The following is a 17,921-nucleotide window of genomic DNA, read 5'->3' on the forward strand; positions in this document are numbered from 1 at the left end:
AAGATCCAGGTGTATCTGCACCAACCACTCCCCACACAGGTCCTAACTCGTTGGGCCGAGTATGACAGCATGACGTGACTGACCCTAACCAGTTAGGATGAGAATGCCAGTATTACGTGACTGACCCTAATCAGTATGGCAGGTCATCCTTAGTATATAGGAAAAAAATCAATTATACAAAAGTATATGGTCATTGAGTAGAACCCTTAAAAATCCAGAGCACCCTAACTCGTTGGGCCGAGTATGACAGTATGGCGTGACTGACCCTAACCAGTTAGGACGAAAATGGCAGTACTACGTGATTGACCCTAATCATTATAGCATGTCACTATTAGTATATTAGTATATAGTTAAAACCCATTATACTACAAAAAGTATATGGTCATAGAGTAGAACCCTTAAAAATTCAGAGCACCCTAACTCGTTGGGCCGAGTATGACAGTATGACGTGACTGACCCTAACCAGTTAGGACGAGAATGGCAGTATTGCGTGACTGAACCTAACCAGTTAGGACGAGAATGGCAGTACTACGTGACTGACCCTAATCAGTATAGCATGTCATCATTAGTATATAGTTAAAACCTATTATACAAAAAGTATATGGTCATGGAGTAGAACCCTTAAAAATTCAGAGCACCCTAACTCGTTGGGCCGAGTATGATAGTATGACGTGACTGACCCTAACTAGTTACGACGAGAATGGTAGTATTACGTGACTGACCCTAACCAGTTAGGACTAGAATGCCAGTATTACGTGACTGACCCTGATCAGTATAGCATGTCACTATTAGTATATAGTTAAAAACCCATTATACAAAAATATATGGTCATGGAGTAGAACCCTTAAAAATCCAGAGCACCCTAACTCGTTGGGCCGAGTGTGATAGTATGACGTGACTGACCCTAACCAGTTAGGACAAGAATGCCAGTATTACGTGACTGACCCTAATCAATATGGTAGGTCATTCTTAGTATATAGTAAAAACCCATTGCACAAAAGTATATAGTCATGGAGTCGAACCTAAATAAATTCTAGAACACCCTAACTGGTGAAGGAGAGAGGGAGACGAAACAGATGAGATGAGAGGGAAAACGAAAAGGCCAGATGAGGGAGAGGGAAAAGAAGGCACAGATTTTAAAAATCCACCGCTGTCCCTGTCTGTGGTTTGGAGAGCTTGATATTTGTGGACCCCACATATTTCCAATTTCCAATATCCCAAAAATCCGGGCTGTAAAAAATGAACTAATGACACACATAACGGGCCACGCCAGCAGCAACAAACTGGACCAAAAAAATAAACCACATGCGAACTGGGCTAGACAAAAACGGAACAGCAGGAAAGGGAAGGAAAATGCGCTCCCGCGCCGGATGCCGGCCCGCGCCTGTGGGGTCGCAGCGGCTGTCGGATCGTTTGTTGGAAGGAGAAGTAGCGAGCGATTTTTTCTTTTTTATATTAAAAAAATCAAAATTTCAAAAATATATGGTCGTTTCTGAAAAATGCGAAAATAGGCCCCTGTCGCCCATGGAGAGGGCGACAGGCCCCCTGTCTGGGCGACAGGCCTTTTTTGTAAAAAAAATTTACAAGCAGGTCCCTGGTAGCGCAGCGCGGGGCTCGGTGGCAGGGGGCCGGTCGCCCCCCCCCCCTCGGGCGACAGGGTCCCCCCTCTATATAAGGCCTCCACCCACATTCCCCCATTCCCTTCAAATTTGAGCCCAAAAATTCCACCAAAAATTCAGAAAAAAAGAGAGGGGTGAGGAGAAGGGAAGCGGCGAAGCTCTGCCAGATTGTGCACTTGTGATCTACCGGTAACTTCCGTATGAATCCATTGATATTGTATAACAATTTAATTTAATTAGCAGATTAGCTGAATTAGATTTGGTGTTTTAGAACACTCGTTTAGTATTACAATTTCAGTACTATTACAGACTTGTTTTTAAATTACTTATGAATTAGAATAGAATTAATACATTACCTTATTGATATTGCAGCATAAGGCAATGACTGCCTCCAATTGTGGCGGATTTTCATGGACCGAAGAAAAATCTAGTATAATACTTGATATCATGACTCATCTTGTTATCAATAAGAAGTTGGATCTGTTAGCGGATGGTACGATAGAGATAGTGTTGTCCAAAGTAGTAGAGTTTAAAGATTTCACATTATTTCGAGGTATTACAACACAAGATGTAAAGGGACACCTGCTAGAACGTCGGAAGATATACATGAGGGTATGTGAACTAGCGAATCATTCTAATATCATTGGATTCTTACAAAGTTCTTGTAAGATATGGATGCGGCCAGAGGTGTATGAGATGCACATTATGGTAACTCTCATTCAGTTCTAATCCTGTCTGTCATTTGGAATCCATATTTATGAAATAGTTAAATTATTGTTTAATTATATGCTAGGATTACCCCGAGGACACGGAGTTGATTAACAAATCGATACCAAATTTCCGTAAATTGGTATGTATCTTCGGTGGACTTATGCCGCAAACTAGACGAAGGAGGTGGATAAGATCTTCGAGTGATAGTACTTGGTCTCCGTAAGAACAGATGACCGGAAGTTCATCGAGTCATGCTGCAGCACATCAAGCACCAACTTGTGTTAATTGGGATGACGACATGGATGACTTTATGCCCCCAAACCATGGCCTCCAACACATGATGTTCCTCCCCATGTACATGAACCTAGAACCAGAAAAGAGACAAAGGGAAAGGCAAGAGGTTCGTCTAGTCATGCTGCACCACTTGCAGGACAAACTTGTGTTAACTGGGATGACGACATGGATGACTTCATGCCCCCCAAACCATGGCCTCCAACACATGATGTTCCTCCCCCTGTACATGAACGTAGATCCAGAAAAGAGAGAAAGGGAAAGGCAAGAGGTTCGTCGAGCCATACTACACCACCTGCAGCATCACCATCTGTCAACTGGGATGACGACCTAGATGATTTCATGCCATGATCTATAACATATGATGTTCATCAGTTTAAAATGTATTCGGATTTAGTATTGTTAATATTGTATTATGCTTGTATGTATGTCTCGTACCTAACTTGCATTCACTGGACATGTACATAATGTCGAGTTTGAATCGTAGTTAGTCCTAATGGAGCATCGAAACATAAACATACCATCTACGTATGTAATGGAAAATACGAGAGCGAACAGAGGCGAACGTTGAAGTGTACAAATAAGCATCCACAGCGATCTCATTACAAATAAACATCAAAGATACAATCATCGGATATATCTAACCACCCCTAGGGTGTCGGACCCTCTTAGCCCTCTGCTGGGCACGGACATGGCCCTCGGAGTAGGTGTGACGATCCAGAGACCTCACCTGTCGCTCAGGACGCAAAGGGGGCTGCGGTGTCTGCTGCTGAGAGATCCCAAGTGGTGCTCCTCCTAGCTGTGAATACACCAAGACATCGGGGTCACCGTGCGCGCCAGGTGAGTCTGGAGTCAAGTTGTCGAGTTCGTCTAAGGTGATGCCCTCATTATCTAGAACAAACGTACTCGAAACAAACCCTGCGTAACATATAAACGTAAACCAACATATGTTGCGTGGTAAATTAGTGAGTGTATTGAGAGAGTGTTTTGTACCAGGTCGAAAGGAGGAAGAAGGTCCGGCACCCGCATGGGGGTAGAATCCTATGCATAAAATGCGGATGTTAGCGTACGCTCGTGTCTTTCGTCATGACATGTAGAAACCGAAATACGAAACATAAACTAACCTGTGTAGGCCGGTATCTGTGGCCCCGGTACCATCCCTGGATACGGTCCGCCAACTGGTGGTGCCCATCTAAACATTCCAGTATGGCCGAACGCAGTAGTTAGATCGTATCATGTTTGTGATATTAGTAAATATGTAACAACACTTGATATAATTTTAAAGAGATATCTACGTTACCTGCAGTTGTGTAGTACTGAGACATCGGCTGGTGCGCAGTCGCCGGACACGGAAACGACGACGAGGCCTGAGACGACCTGTGGCTGTCTTCATACTGCACACGGCTTCCCAAGTTGTGCAATACTGAACGCAACTGGTCACGCTGACTCGACCATGCCTCTGTCTGCTCAAACTGGGTCATTGGGGGATCCGGCACGTACCCTCGTTAGGTAAGTCGAGCAGTCCGTCTCCATCATATTGCAAAGGTGAAACCACATCCATTGAGTAAAGGAACAGTTAGTAACACATGAATTATCTTATTAATATTAATATATATGCAAATATGATCAAGAGACTCACCGCGCCAGCTAGTGCCTCCACGTGGTGCCGGGCATAGCCATCCTGAGGCCTCGCCTGGTGTGCCTGCATTTTCGCAATTTCCTGGTGCGCCACGCATGGGTGACAGGGGCCCATTTTCGTAATTTCCTGGAATGGCCATATATTTTTGAAATTTTGATTTTTTAAATATAAAAAAGAAAAAATCGCAAGTAGCGAGCGATGGCCAGAATGGAATCTGCGGGTCAACGTGCTCGTGCACCATCCCGTTTGTCGCGGCTTTTTTATTTTTATATTTTTAAAAATATTTTTTACAAAAATATATTTTTGGTTTCATAATTTACAGTTTTATACCCCTACCGCCCGGTTGCAGGGCGGCCGGCCCCTTGCCGCCCGGCGGTAGGGACTTATATGTAAATAAATTTTAGTTTTTCCTGCATAACGATCCCTGACCGAAGCCGGCCGGGCGTCAGGCAGGGCGCCCAGCCATTTCAAGTACAGCCTATCCTATGATGAGTCGAGTTCATTGGATAGTGCAGGCCAGCCTATCCTATGATGAGTCGAGTTCGCTGGACAGTGCAGGCTGCGGAGTGGAGACAGCCAGGACTAGAGGGCTATACCCTGGGTAACTTACCGACTAATCAGATGCAACGCAGTAGACAGCCCATCAAGATGGTTCTCCTCCACACGGCTATGATTTTCTTTCAGATCATTTCTGAAACAAATCGTTGCTTGTAATGATCATATCAAGGAAGGGCCCACGGTGTTTTCCACACCCACGAGATAATTTCAGAGACAGAACTGCTACGCTTAGCCCCGTCATGTGTATAGAGCCTACTTCTCCTACTAGCCACCTTGGTAGCCTGTCAAGCTCGATCCAATTGGAGTCCTTAACGTGACCATCTCACTGGGACCTTCTGATGAACATTCTCTGCACACGTCACTGCTGTACCCAGCCTATTTGAGGGGGGCGCCTGCCGCCCGGCCAGCGGGTGGCCGGCTCCGGCCAGGGATCTCTTTGCATGAAAAACTAATTTTATTTACATATAAGTCCTTACCGCCCGGCTACAGCCCGGCTACAGGGCGGCAGGGGCCGGTCGCCCCGCAGCTGGGCGGTAGGGGTATAAAACTGTAAATTATGAAATCAAAAATATATTTCTGTAAAAAACATTTTTAAAAAATATAAAAATAAAAAAGCCGCCCCGTTTGTCTCCGACATGCTCCTGATGGACACTCGGTCTGGTCGGCTTGGCCCAGTACAAAGATTAGTGAGTACCAGTAGCACGGGCTTTGCCGTTGTGACTGATTCATGACCCGGCCCAATAGATCGTGGCCCAGTAAATAGGGCGCCTCTGTTCCGCTCCGGCCTCCGGCTGGGGTAATAAGAAAGCGTGGGCGCAAGGCATGAGCGCCCCGATGCCGGCCGTGAGACGCGAAGCGAAACGATGTGATGCGACGCGACGGCAGGGGCGCGGCGGTGAATCCACCGAGATCGCCGCGGAATCCCTCCGTTTCCCGAAACGCAACAGACCGCCGCGCGCAAGGAACCAACCACCCCCACCGACCCTTTCCCCTCCGGGGGTGGTGGCTGGCGGAGCGAGCCCCCCGCAACGACGCCGTGCACCGCGCGCAAAACCCGAGCAACACGAAAGCGACCCGACCTCGATCCTGCGGCGAGGGCGTCATCTGCTGACTGCTGAGCAGCCTGCAGGGCTCGGCTCGGTAGGTAGTCAGTACTCAGTAGCCGCGCAAGTAGGGGTCATCATGACGCGGAAGCAGCCAGCGGCTGGCGCGGGGGCGACGAGGGCGGCGCTGAGGCGGGGGGCGTGGACGCCGGAGGAGGACGAGCTCCTGGCGCGGGCCGTGGCGCGGGAGGGGGAGGGCCAGTGGCGCACGCTGCCGCGGCGCGCGGGCCTGCTGCGCTGCGGCAAGAGCTGCCGCCTCCGCTGGATGAACTACCTCAGGCCGGACATCAAGCGCGGGCCCATCGCCGCCGACGAGGAGGACCTCATCGTCCGCCTCCACCGCCTGCTCGGCAACCGGTGCGTGCGTGCGCCAACACTGTGCGCTGCGGTGTTAATTAGTGTAGCGATCAGGCGAGCTCCCGCCGCCATGCTTAATCACTCACTACATCGATGTGATCGTGCGCGCTCGCCGCCTGCAGGTGGTCGCTGATCGCCGGGCGGCTGCCGGGGCGCACGGACAACGAGATCAAGAACTACTGGAACTCCCACCTCAGCAAGAAGCTCATCAGGCGGGGCATCGACCCGCGGACGCACATGCCGCTGGCCGCAGCGGCTGCTACCTCCCACTACTCCAACAACCGCGACGCAGCAGCAGCAGCTGCTGCTCCCGACAAGACCCCACCGCCGCTGCCGGTGCTGAAGCCTACGGTGGCGGCGCCGCCGCCACCGCTGACAGAGCAGCCGAGCTCGTCCTCCGGCGCCGGCGTTGGAGGCGGCGACTTCCCCGCCATGACGGGCCTCGGCGCCGATTTCTTCGAAGGATTGGGCGATCCGTTCTGCGCCCTGGACGCCGCAGGCCGTGGCGGCTTCGACATTGGCTGCCCCATGATCGACGACGGCACCTTCTCCTCGTTCCTGGACGCGTTGGTCAGCGAGAACCAATTGGCCGATTACTTCGGCGATCACATGCATGGACACTGATGGTGGCAAAGATCAGCCTGGAGCTTAGCTGATACACGGCTATGCAACAGTAACTTCATCTGCATTTTAGTCATGACTGTTCATTGCATTATTAGGCTAATCATGCATGAGCAGCTATGCATATATACAAGTACTGCTTCTCTTTGGTTGTGGTGGTGTACTGTGTTTATATGTGTGATACTGTGATGAAATCATGGGAAAACATGTGAGATAACAAGAACATATATGGATTCCAAAGAGCTACTGCATTGATACTGCAATATCTGGTTTAATGTCTGCAGTATGTGATGAAATCATGGAAAAACATGTGAGATAACAAGAGCATGTATGGATTATTGCAAAGAACTACTGAATTGGTGCTGTAAGGTCTGGTTTAATGTCTGCACCTACTGCTCATGTGTGTGCATTAGTATGTGTCTAGTGAGCAGTTTGAGCACCTGCAGGCAACAAACCTGCAGGTCTGCCCATCTATATGTGCACGCACAGGCACAGATGATTCGACAATGCTACCCGCTGCAATAAACAGTCGCGACTCGGTTTGTATGTTTTTGCCACATCCATGCTGATACTGGACTGTCTGTGTCTTTCAGAAGAAAAGATACTGGGATGTCTGAAATCACACGGTTGTCAACCGGAGCTGGGGAAATACCTGGCACTTTTTAGAGTCGCCAATTTCTTTTATTTTTTATTTTTTTGGACGAAGGGAGTACAAGGACAGTTAGGAATGCATACAACCACTAAAACTCGGAACGTCCAAATAAATATACGGACACCAAGATTGAACCACTAAAACTTACCATTGGATGAGATAAATTTGATCTGCCATGGACCGTGGTTTCATCCATGTTATCCTGCATGCTGACAAGAGACGGGTAGGACAATAAGGAATAATATCGAAGAGAGAGTACAATGGGAACGTATCAGAGAGTGCTACATATAGGGAACAGTACGGCTGAGTGACATTCATGCAGGATCGGATGTCTGAAACTTGAGTAATCAGCATGTAAGCTAGAGCCACAGAGCAATCTACGAAACCAATGCGAAAGTATCCCAACAAGAAGAGACGGCGACCTGTGGATCGGACCGAGCGAGAGTTTCCAGGCTCCAGGTGCGCTGAGGCTGATGCCGTGCGGCCCTGCCGCCCTGCATTGCCCATTCCAGCCTCCATGGCCAAGACGAGGCTTCAGCTAGCTTCCGATCCCAACTCGTCGCCGCAGGGGCGGTGCCGCGGTGGAGAAGAAAGGCACCGGCGCAGCACGAGGAGCCGTGCGTGCGTGCTCGCTATATAGCGTGACGCGAGTCGTGCACCGTGGGAGGCGGGACTGTCAGGTTGGACCGGACGACCGAGGAAATGAACGCGGCGAGCTTCTTTCTTCTCCTGTGGTGCCTGGTTTGCACAGAGAGAAAGAGGTCCACTGGTCCAGCGACAGTATTCCCAATCCCAGACGATTTCAAGTGTATTTTGCACCGCTCCGATTGACTGGCAGCTGTGAATTTTTGTTGGCAGTTGTGAGCCTGAGAATTCAGTGAACTGAACCTGTCTGCACTCACTGTTTGTAAAATGTAGCCGTGGATCGGATGAGGCCAAGCGACCAAACGGTCAAAACTCCAAAGCTAGCACTCGCGAGATAGCCGTCCAAGCTTGCAAAGCATCCAGAGTTCTTGTCTAGTTATCTTGCATTCGCTCCTACCGGCAACTTCAAGCTAGAAGTTTTTCCGGAGATGAAATGCAACGTACAGCGAGAGATTGCTGGATAATGACGTCAACACACAACGATACGTCTTCAGAAGGACTTTACGTAATCCAAGGTTTCCGCTTCCAGACCGTAGCGGCGCAGCCCGCGACGCGAGCCCTGCAAGATTGCAAACCGGCGCAGCCCACCGGTGTGTGTGAGACCAGCCACGGCGGCGAACGAGGGAGATGGCCTTCGCTGTGGCGCCGCCGCTTCGGCCGCCTGATTCCCTGGCCGGATGGAGGAGAAGCCCAGGGGCGACTCCTCCTCCGCGGTTCGCGGTCGTCCTGGCGGCGTCTAGCGGGGTTGGCGGCGAGCGGGCCCCGCCGACATTCGGGCGGCTGCGGGAGGAGCTCCTACAGCTCCACGCTGAGGCCGACCTCACCCAGTCCAAAGGTAACGTAGCTATCACTGGAATGTTCGTTGCTCTGTTCACTTCATGCGACAGTTGTATGCCCAGTACTATTTTACGGCCCAAATTTTCTTCTACTTCCAACTACAACAAGTATGGCTCCCAAAATTGCAGTCTGGTTTATCTCTAGCAACTTATGTCTTCGACCTAGCCGTCATAGATGGATGGACCTGATGTAGATGTATAATCAGAGGATGAGACTTGACGGTTTGTGGTTGTGGGTATGAATACATTGTGCTGATATGCATGCTGTACCATCTGCTTGACTGCACACCATTCCTATAACAACTTTTGTGTTTTCTTATCATAGCAAATAGCGCGAGGGTGAGGCTTGTGCGATTGACCGAGGCTGCTGAGAATCTTAAGAAAAGAGCCGCAACCAGTGTCCGAATGGGCAAAGAGAACGAGGCTGTGGATTTACTTGTGCAGAAGAAGAAATTGACCAAAGCCCTGGAGAACATTAAAGAGCGCATTGAGGTGCTTGACAAGCTTTCGGCAAAGATTAGTGAGGTGATGACATGGTCTTTCATTATCATGTAAAGATTGGTGTGCCTGTGTATTCTCTAACTTCATGCCAGTAACTCAAACTTACTTCCCAAGCCATTATTTACCATTTATATCTCACACTCTTCATGCAGTGATTCTGTTGATGACATCTGAAATTAACCAAGGGTTTGCTTCAACTATGGCATATAACCCATATATGGCATGTGCAATGCTCGGGAACTGATTTTTTAAATTTCTATGATCTATGTTATGCCATCTATCAAAACTTCACCAGCTTGTGGATCATAGAATCGTTCAACTAGGCTGATAACAGTTGACTTGCCACTTCCACTCTCTCCAACTATGGCCATTGTTGTCCCACTGGCTACTTGCAATGACAGTCCATCTAATATCAATTGATCAGGTCTTGAAGGGTAGCGGAAGTGAACATCTTTTAGCTCAACATCACCCTTGATATCTTGTAAGACCATGCTGCTGGTATCACTTGAATCTATCTCTGGTTTCCGTTCAATGGTTTCAAACAATCTGTATGCTGCAGATTGACCCTCCGCAATTGCAGAAAAAGATGGTGTTGCGTTACCTAAAGAACTGTTGCAAAGAATTGAATTGTGGCATCTTCAGTACATTATTGTGCTAGATGCAATGATCAAATTGACTTTATTCATTTCTGGATATGAGTTAATAGTTGCATAACTACGGTTCATGACCTGCATGTATGTGCACTTTGTTGAGGAAACATAAAGAGAGATCATGAAGGTAGGAGGATCATGCAAGTACAATAAGGTTTTGTATTTCTTATACTGTAAGTTTGTATTTCTTATGTTAAGGTTTCAGAAACTCACGAAGCACCGACTAACACAGCAAACAAAACTGTGATAATCTTCCCTCCGGTATAGCCTTTGTCAACGATTAGCTTTCCACCATACCAGAAAGCTAGGCCGTAGCTGCAGAACAAAATGCATAAGACAGATCCCATGCCGAAACCATTAATAAGGCCTTCCAGAATATCAGTCCTGTATGCCTTCTTGATAAAACTTTTTGTACATTGCAACAGCTTTGTTCTCTCCATTGAATGAAACTACCTGTGTATTGAATCAAAGATATCTTACTTACTGTCTATCTACAAAGTAGTTGATATACTGTGAAATAATTGACATGGTTTGAAGTTTGAACTCACTGTCCGTATAGCTCCAATGGTCTGGTCACCAGCATCCCCATATGATGTCAGTTTCTTGCTAGAAACCTTGGTTAGGAACTGCGCAGAAACTGCACCAGCAATAGCAATTAGTGGTAGTGATGTTAGCATGACAAGACTGAGGAGCCAGCCTCTTGTGAATGCTATTACAAAACCACCAAAAAAGGCAGATGCGAGTTGTAGAAGCTTCCCTGCCTGTAAATGATAAAGGTAGTAGATTCGTGAATAGCTCAGCACCAAGAGCACAATGTTGGACTTAGATTCAGAGTATGAAAGTGCGGTTAGCTAACACAAAAAGAAAATTAATGTCATTCATCTATTTTGCTGAAAATGTATACAGATAATAATGTATGTGTTATCTCGCGTTTCTGCAGGTCTTCGCGCTTGTGTTTGTGGCATGCGGTGAGGAAAATGAATCTAATACCTTCTCGCCAAGAGCGCCCTGAATCACGAGGGTATCGCTGGACATCCTGGAAACTGCTTGGCCTGTTGTCAACTCTGTATCGAAGAATGCAATATCTTGCCTCAGGACAGCGTTGAGGTATAGAGAACGGATGCGGGCTGACTGCCTTTCTCCAGCCATCGTCCAGCACGACACCTCTGGGACAAGTGAAAGGCGAACCCTGTATTAGTATTTGAACCATACAAGTAGAAGTAAACTCTTTCGCAAAAAAAAAAAAAGTAGAAGTAAACTCTAACAAAGAGATAGCTAGGTGAATGATACGTAGCTAGTTCCTTTGAGACTACTGAATGCCGTGAGCACAGTGATACTTGAGAAATCGGTTGTATATATTGGGTAATTCTAGTTTAGTTCGCGCAGTATTGATAACTTTTTCCCCTGTATAGCTTCTTCATACCCAATAGGTTCAGTCACAGAGATATAAGTGAATCTGAAAACAGAGTAACACTCCACTTACGAAGGAAGGAGACAACAGCTGCTCCGATGCCCAAATATATGAAGTTGAGAACAACCTGGAGGAAGAAGCCCACTTGTTAGAATCGGCTGCTCATCAAGCGGTGCCACCAGCTGAGGACGAAGCTGACGCGCGGCCTCGAAACCACAAAGGCGCACCCACCTTGCGGACGCTGCGGATGACGCTCTGCGCGGTGCTGTCGCCGAAGGAGTCGATGACGTTGCCGAAGAGGATGGTCATGAGGGGCTCCGCCACCCCGTTGGCCACTGCCCCTGCCGCGCCGACCACCATCAGCAGCACGTCCTGGCGGTCGGCGTACCGGAACATGCCAAGCAGCGACACCTTCTTGGCCGCCGCCGTGGCATCCTTCTTCTCTCCGGCGTCTCTGCCAATCCCATTCTGATCGCCGCCGCCGCCGCCGCCGCTAGCCGTCGCGTCCATGGTGGCGCACGCCTACTAGCTCGGCAGTCGGCATGCCGCCTTGCTGGAATCTCTCTCTGTGCTTGAGTCCACAGTGGAGGGTCCGCACAATATAAGTCTGGTGCACGGGTCAATTTGACTTGTCGCTGCGGTAATGGAGATCGGAAGCGACCCGGAACGATCGCTGGATCACGGGAAGATAGGACGGAGAAAATGCACACGAAGCATCGGGTCGTGCACTCGTGCTTGCATCCTGTGCTGTGGCTGCGGTAATCGATTTCCATTTGCTAGTGTACAGTCAGTTTGCACCGCAGAAAACGCTACTTGCAGAGAGTTTGTTCAGTCGGGGAACATATTTCACTCTGTTCGTTGTATTATTGCTGGTGGCTGGTGTTGATTTGTTGTAAAAGAAAAATATTATTGGTTGGCTAGTGGCTGGCGCTGGTTTGGTGTGAGAAAAAAACATTGTTCGCTGATTAAAGCGCGAACAGAGTGAATTGTGTGCAATCTTCTCGATGTCCTCTCTTTCCTCGCAGATCGCGGTTGGACCGGCCGGCACGACTTTTGTGCCACACGGCCACAAGTTACTGCAAACCAGATGCGCTAATTCTCTAAAACATTTATTTAATTTCTCTGCTTGTAACAGATTCATTTTTTGGGCTCGAACATTAAAAATCCGGAAAGTATAAAGATAAAATAAAGCTTAGCCAGCCAGCGACGTCCACGGCATCGCTCGGCATCACGGTCCACGCGTGGTGTTAAAACACATTTTGACCGCGTGCTCATGTGTTGTTGTATGATTGCTGAGTGCTTTTTCACTGTGGCTTCATCGCCAAGTATGTAGCTGTTGGGCCGAGTGGTAGCACTTGTCAAACTTTGGCTACCAAAAGGAAGGAGAGAGGCTGTTTGGATCATCCTATTTCCTACCACGCACATTCTTCTGAAAAAAATCTCACATGCATGGAGTACTAAATAAAATTTATTTATAAAACCCTTTTAGAAATGGGCGTAACCTTTCGCGACGAATCTAATAATGTTAATTAATTTATGATTGTCTACAGTGATGCTACAGTAACCATCCTCTAAACACGCGGTCAAAGACCTCATTAGATTCTTCAGAGTTCCTAGCACATGAGTTGTGAAATTAATTTTACAAATTGCTTTTATTTAATACTAATAATTAACGATCAAAATTTCCTAATACAAGTTATGCTAGGGAACCAAACACGGCTAGAGTCAAGAACGGGCGGGGCCTGATTGGTGGAGTTGAGCCTCTCGTTGACTTGTCTCCGGCGCGGCTGGACGGACAGGAGCGGCAGGCGTTCCTTGCATGCCAAGTAGTCAAGTACTAGTGGCTCTGTTTGTGTCGGGTACCATAATTAAGGACATTCTAATTGGGGTACTCGACCGCTTTAAAAGCGCAAACATGTGTTTAGCGATTGAGCCCACGAAGGCCCACGGCCTTCTTCCAAATCTGGAGGAAAGGAAAGGACTCAAAGAAATCCAGCGTGCGGCCCATTCGCATCCCCTCGAACCCGCAGGACGATCTCCGCCTCGCTCGAGGGTCCCCGTCGAGACCCCTCGACTGCGCCCCGCAACTCCGCCTCGCTCGAGGGTAGCGAATTTATCCTCGGGCGGGTAACTCACCTCCGCCTCGCTCGAGGGTAGCGAACCCACCCTCGAGCAGGTAACTCATCTCCACCTCGCTCGAGGGTAGCGAATCTACCCTCGAGCGGGTAAGTCATCTCCGCCTCGCTCGAGGCCACCCTTCGGCACAAGGGACGAACGACCCCGCTTCCCAACCGCTCACCGTACGAAGGCATTGAATGCCCATCACTCTTCCACAAGTGCTCAGGACAGGCGGCGTCAGACCGCCATTCCCACAGTAGCTGTGACAGGAGTCCCATCCGTCACCTCCGGTCACTGCTTCGCCATCCCGGACACTGTGGCGGCACTGTGGAACCTGCAACGTGGGACAAGATAGGCTTGGCGCTGTTCCCGTCACTATTCTGCCAACTCCGGCCGTCCGGACTCTACCTCATCATACGCATGGCCCCGGGCCCACCTCCTGCTCGGGAGGAGGTCCGGTGTCGCCATAGGGCCCCTCGAAGAGGGATGCCCATCACCCGCAGCCGGAGTCCCGGACCCCCCTCGAGGGGTCCGGGACCTCCATATGTCTCCCAGACTTCCTGGTGCGCGCGCCTGCACTCCGTCGAGGGGGTTCAGGACCGCCGCGTGCCCCACCCCCGCTAGTGCACGCAAGACTTTGACCTGCGGGGCCCACCGAACGCCACCGCGCCACATTTGGAAGACCGTACCTCCAACAGCGACGACCACGCCGCCCGCAAGGACTGGCAGGGGCGCCGGCACGATCTCCGCAAGACCAAGGACGATATCCACGACAGCTGCCACGCCCAACGCCATGCCTCACAGTGTACTTTCTACAGTATCCGACTACTGTACCCCGCGATTCGGGGGAAAACGACGACTTCCACGCCCCCACTCATGTGCGCCGCCCCTCCTTGTGACTATAAAAGGAGGAGGCATGCCTCCTTTAGACGGGACGACGCTCCAGACGAGATCCATCATCACTTACGCTCAGGCATCCCTATTCGCTACGTTCAACCCTTCTTCTAGCAGAGACTTGGGAGCCTTCCTCCCTCTCTCGCCTCGCTTGTACCCCCTACTACAAGCGCTCCGGGTGCAAGATAATACAGTGCCCTCGCACACCCCCTTTGCTGGACGTACGGCCCCGCGGCCGGAACCAGGATAAACCGTGCGTTACTGTGTTGTCTCCTGCATCATCATCTGGGACGAGAAAACACACAGCATTTACTAGTTGGCATCCGAGCCCCCGGGTCGGGACACCGACAGTTTGGTTTGTGTTAAAACAAATTTTAGGCGCTGTTTAGATTTTTACCCGTAAACCCGTAAACACAAAAAAACATCACATCGAATGTTTTGACACATGCATGGAGTACTAAATGAAGTCTATTTACAAAACTTTTTGTATGGATGGGCTGTAAATCGCGAGACGAATCTAATGAGCCTACTTAATCCATGATTTGCAACAGTGATGCTACAGTAACTATCCGCTAATTATGGATTAATCATGGATTAATTAGCATCATTAGATTCGTCTCGCGATTTACAACCCATCTGTGCAAAAAATTTTGTAAATAGACTTCATTTAGTACTTCAAATTAGGAAAATTCCATCGCAAATTTTTTTTTGCGTTAGAACTAAACACGGCCTTAGCACAACTTTGATCATTAATTACGATATCAAACAAGGCCAGTTTACAAAATCAATTTCAGAACCTCTACACTAGGAACTCTAAAGAATCTAATGAGATATTTGACAGCGTGATTAGAGGATGATTACTGTAGCATTACTGTAGCCAATCATCGATTAATTACCGTCGTTAGATTCGTCACGAAAAGTTATACTCATCCCGAAATTTTTTTTAAATAGACTTCATTTAATATTCTATGCACGTGAGATTATTTTTTCAAAAAACGCGTTCTAGAATGGAGTAGTACAATCCAAACACGGCCTGTATGCATTAGCCTAGCTAGGTAGAGTTGGAAGCTGGAATCTGGGAGCCTGGCCGCACGAGGTGTGCTCAGGTCACGAGATTCTGATATGCCACGGGAACGGGACAGGACACGAGAGCCCGCTGCTGACTTCGGTCGTCGACGTGCTCGTGCACCTTCTTCCCCGTTTGTCTCCGGCGCCCCGGCCTGCTCGGCTTGGCCCAGTACAGAGATTCAGCAGCACGGGCTTCTGCCGTTGTGACTGATTCATGACCCGGCCCAACAGATCGTGGCCCAGAAGCCAGAAGAGAAGCAACCCACTCGGAAGGCCGGCGCCTCTGACGCGAGCCCGTGACACGACACGATGCGACGCGACGCGACGGCAGGGGCGCGGCTGTGAATCCGCCGAGATCGCCGCGGAATCCCTCCCGTTTCCCGGAACGCAACAGACCGCCGCGCGCAAGGAACCAACCACCCCCACCGACCCTTTCCTCTCCGGGGGGTGGTGGTGGCTGGGCTGGGGCCTGGGGGCGGAGCGAGCCCCGCAACGACGCCGTGCACCGCGCGCAAAAGCCGAGCGCCTCGGCACGACGCAACTCCGGAGGATCGGAGCAGCACGAGAGCGACCCGACCCGACCTCGATCCTGCGACGGCGTCAGCTGCTGAGCAGCCGGCAGGGCTCGGCCGCTCGGCTCGGTAGGTAGTCAGTAGCCGCGCAAGTAGCTAGGGGCAGTCATCATGACGCGGAAGCAGCCAGCGGCGGCGGCGCGGCAGCAGCAGCGGGGCGGGGCCGGGGGAGCGGCGGGCGCGGGGGCGACGACAAGGCCGGCGCTGAGGCGGGGGGGCGTGGACGCCGGAGGAGGACGAGCTGCTGGCGCGGGCCGTGGCGCGGGAGGGGGAGGGCCAGTGGCGCACGCTGCCGCGGCGCGCGGGCCTGCTGCGCTGCGGAAAGAGCTGCCGCCTCCGCTGGATGAACTACCTCAGGCCGGACATCAAGCGCGGGCCCATCGCCGCCGACGAGGAGGACCTCATCGTCCGCCTCCACCGCCTGCTCGGCAACCGGTGCGTGTACACTATGCGCTGCGGTGTTAATTAGTGTAGTGTAGCAATCGAGCGGGCTCCCGCCGCCATGCTTTATCATTCAGTACACCATCGTGCGCGCTCGCCGCCTGCAGGTGGTCGCTGATCGCCGGCCGGCTGCCGGGGCGCACGGACAACGAGATCAAAAACTACTGGAACTCCCACCTCAGCAAGAAGCTCATCAAGCGGGGCATCGATCCGCGGACGCACATGCCGCTGGCCGCAGCGGCTGCTAGTGCTACCTCCCACTCCAACCGCGACCCAGTAGCAGCAGCTGCTGCTCCCGACAAGACCCCACCGCCGCTGCCGGTGCTGGAGCCTCCGGTGGTGGCGCCGCCGCCGCCGCTGACAGAGCAGCCGAGCTCCTCGTCCGGCGCCGGCGTTGGAGGCGGCGACTTCCCCGCCATGACGGGCCTCGGCGCTGAGGTCTTCGAAGGATTGGGCGATCCGTTCTGCGCCCTGGACGCCGCAGGCCGTGGCGGCTTCGACATTGGCTGCCCCATGATCGACGACGGCACCTTCTATTCGTTCCTGGACTCGTTGGTCAGCGAGAACCAATTGGCCGATTACTTCGGCGATCACAAGGAGACTGGTGGTGGCAACGATCAGGCTGGAACTTAGCTGATAGTACACGGTTATACAGTAACTTCATCTGCATTTTAGTCCTCAACTGTTCAGTGCATTTGGCTAATCATGCATGAGCAGCTATGCATGTATACAAGTACTGCTTCTCTTAGTCTCTTTGGTGGTGGTGGTGGTGTACAGTGTACTAGTGTTTTATATATGTGTGTGATACTGTGATGAAATCATGGGAAAACATGTGAGATAACAAGAACATCATGTATGGATTCCAAAGAGCTACTGCATTGGTACTGCAGTATCTGGTTTAATGTCTGCTGTATGTGATGAAATGATGGGAAAACATGTGAGATAGCAAGAACATGTATGGATTGCAAAGAACTACTGCATTGGTGCTGTAAGGTCTGGTTTAATGTCTGCACCTACTGCTCATGTGTGTGCATTAGTATGTGTCTAGTGGGCAGTTTGAGCACCTGCAGGCAACAAACCTGCAGGTCTGCCCCTCTATATGTGCACGCACAGAGGATTCGACAATGCTACCCGTTGCAATAAACAGTCGGGACTCGATTTGTATGTTTTTGCCACATCCATGCTGATACTGGACTGTCTGAAATCGCACGGTTGTTGACCGGTGTAACAATCC

General features: G+C 50.4%; 3 protein-coding genes and 1 pseudogene across 4 annotated transcripts in view; 3 read left to right on the forward strand and 1 right to left on the reverse strand.

The window, feature by feature from the left end:
• The first annotated feature begins 6,000 nt into the window (after positions 1-6,000).
• Positions 6,001-7,516, forward strand: LOC120710146 (myb-related protein Zm38-like). Its single transcript, XM_039995808.1, has 4 exons — positions 6,001-6,278; positions 6,401-6,848; positions 7,313-7,360; positions 7,493-7,516. The coding sequence occupies exons 1-4, from the start codon at positions 6,001-6,003 to the stop codon at positions 7,514-7,516; spliced, it is 798 nt and encodes a 265-aa protein (XP_039851742.1).
• Positions 7,517-8,733: 1,217 nt separating this feature from the next.
• Positions 8,734-17,921, forward strand: part of LOC120707723 — a 38,608-nt gene continuing 29,420 nt past the window's right edge. The window contains exons 1-2 of one of the 2 annotated variants that reach the window (XM_039992719.1): positions 8,734-9,031; positions 9,358-9,557. In XM_039992719.1, coding sequence (XP_039848653.1) covers positions 8,824-9,031; positions 9,358-9,557 — 408 coding nt within the window. In that variant the 5' untranslated portion in view covers positions 8,734-8,823. The remainder of the gene's footprint in view (positions 9,032-9,357; positions 9,558-17,921) is intronic. The other variant, XM_039992720.1, reaches the window with a different exon arrangement.
• Positions 9,557-12,119, reverse strand: LOC120707721 (annotated as a pseudogene).
• Positions 16,479-17,435, forward strand: LOC120707725 (transcription repressor MYB5-like). The gene is made up of 2 exons (XM_039992721.1): positions 16,479-16,681; positions 16,795-17,435. The coding sequence occupies exons 1-2, from the start codon at positions 16,590-16,592 to the stop codon at positions 17,318-17,320; spliced, it is 618 nt and encodes a 205-aa protein (XP_039848655.1). The 5' UTR covers positions 16,479-16,589; the 3' UTR covers positions 17,321-17,435.

Source organism: Panicum virgatum, chromosome 5K, assembly GCF_016808335.1.
Source record: "Panicum virgatum strain AP13 chromosome 5K, P.virgatum_v5, whole genome shotgun sequence".
Classification (NCBI taxonomy): Eukaryota; Viridiplantae; Streptophyta; class Magnoliopsida; order Poales; family Poaceae; genus Panicum; species Panicum virgatum.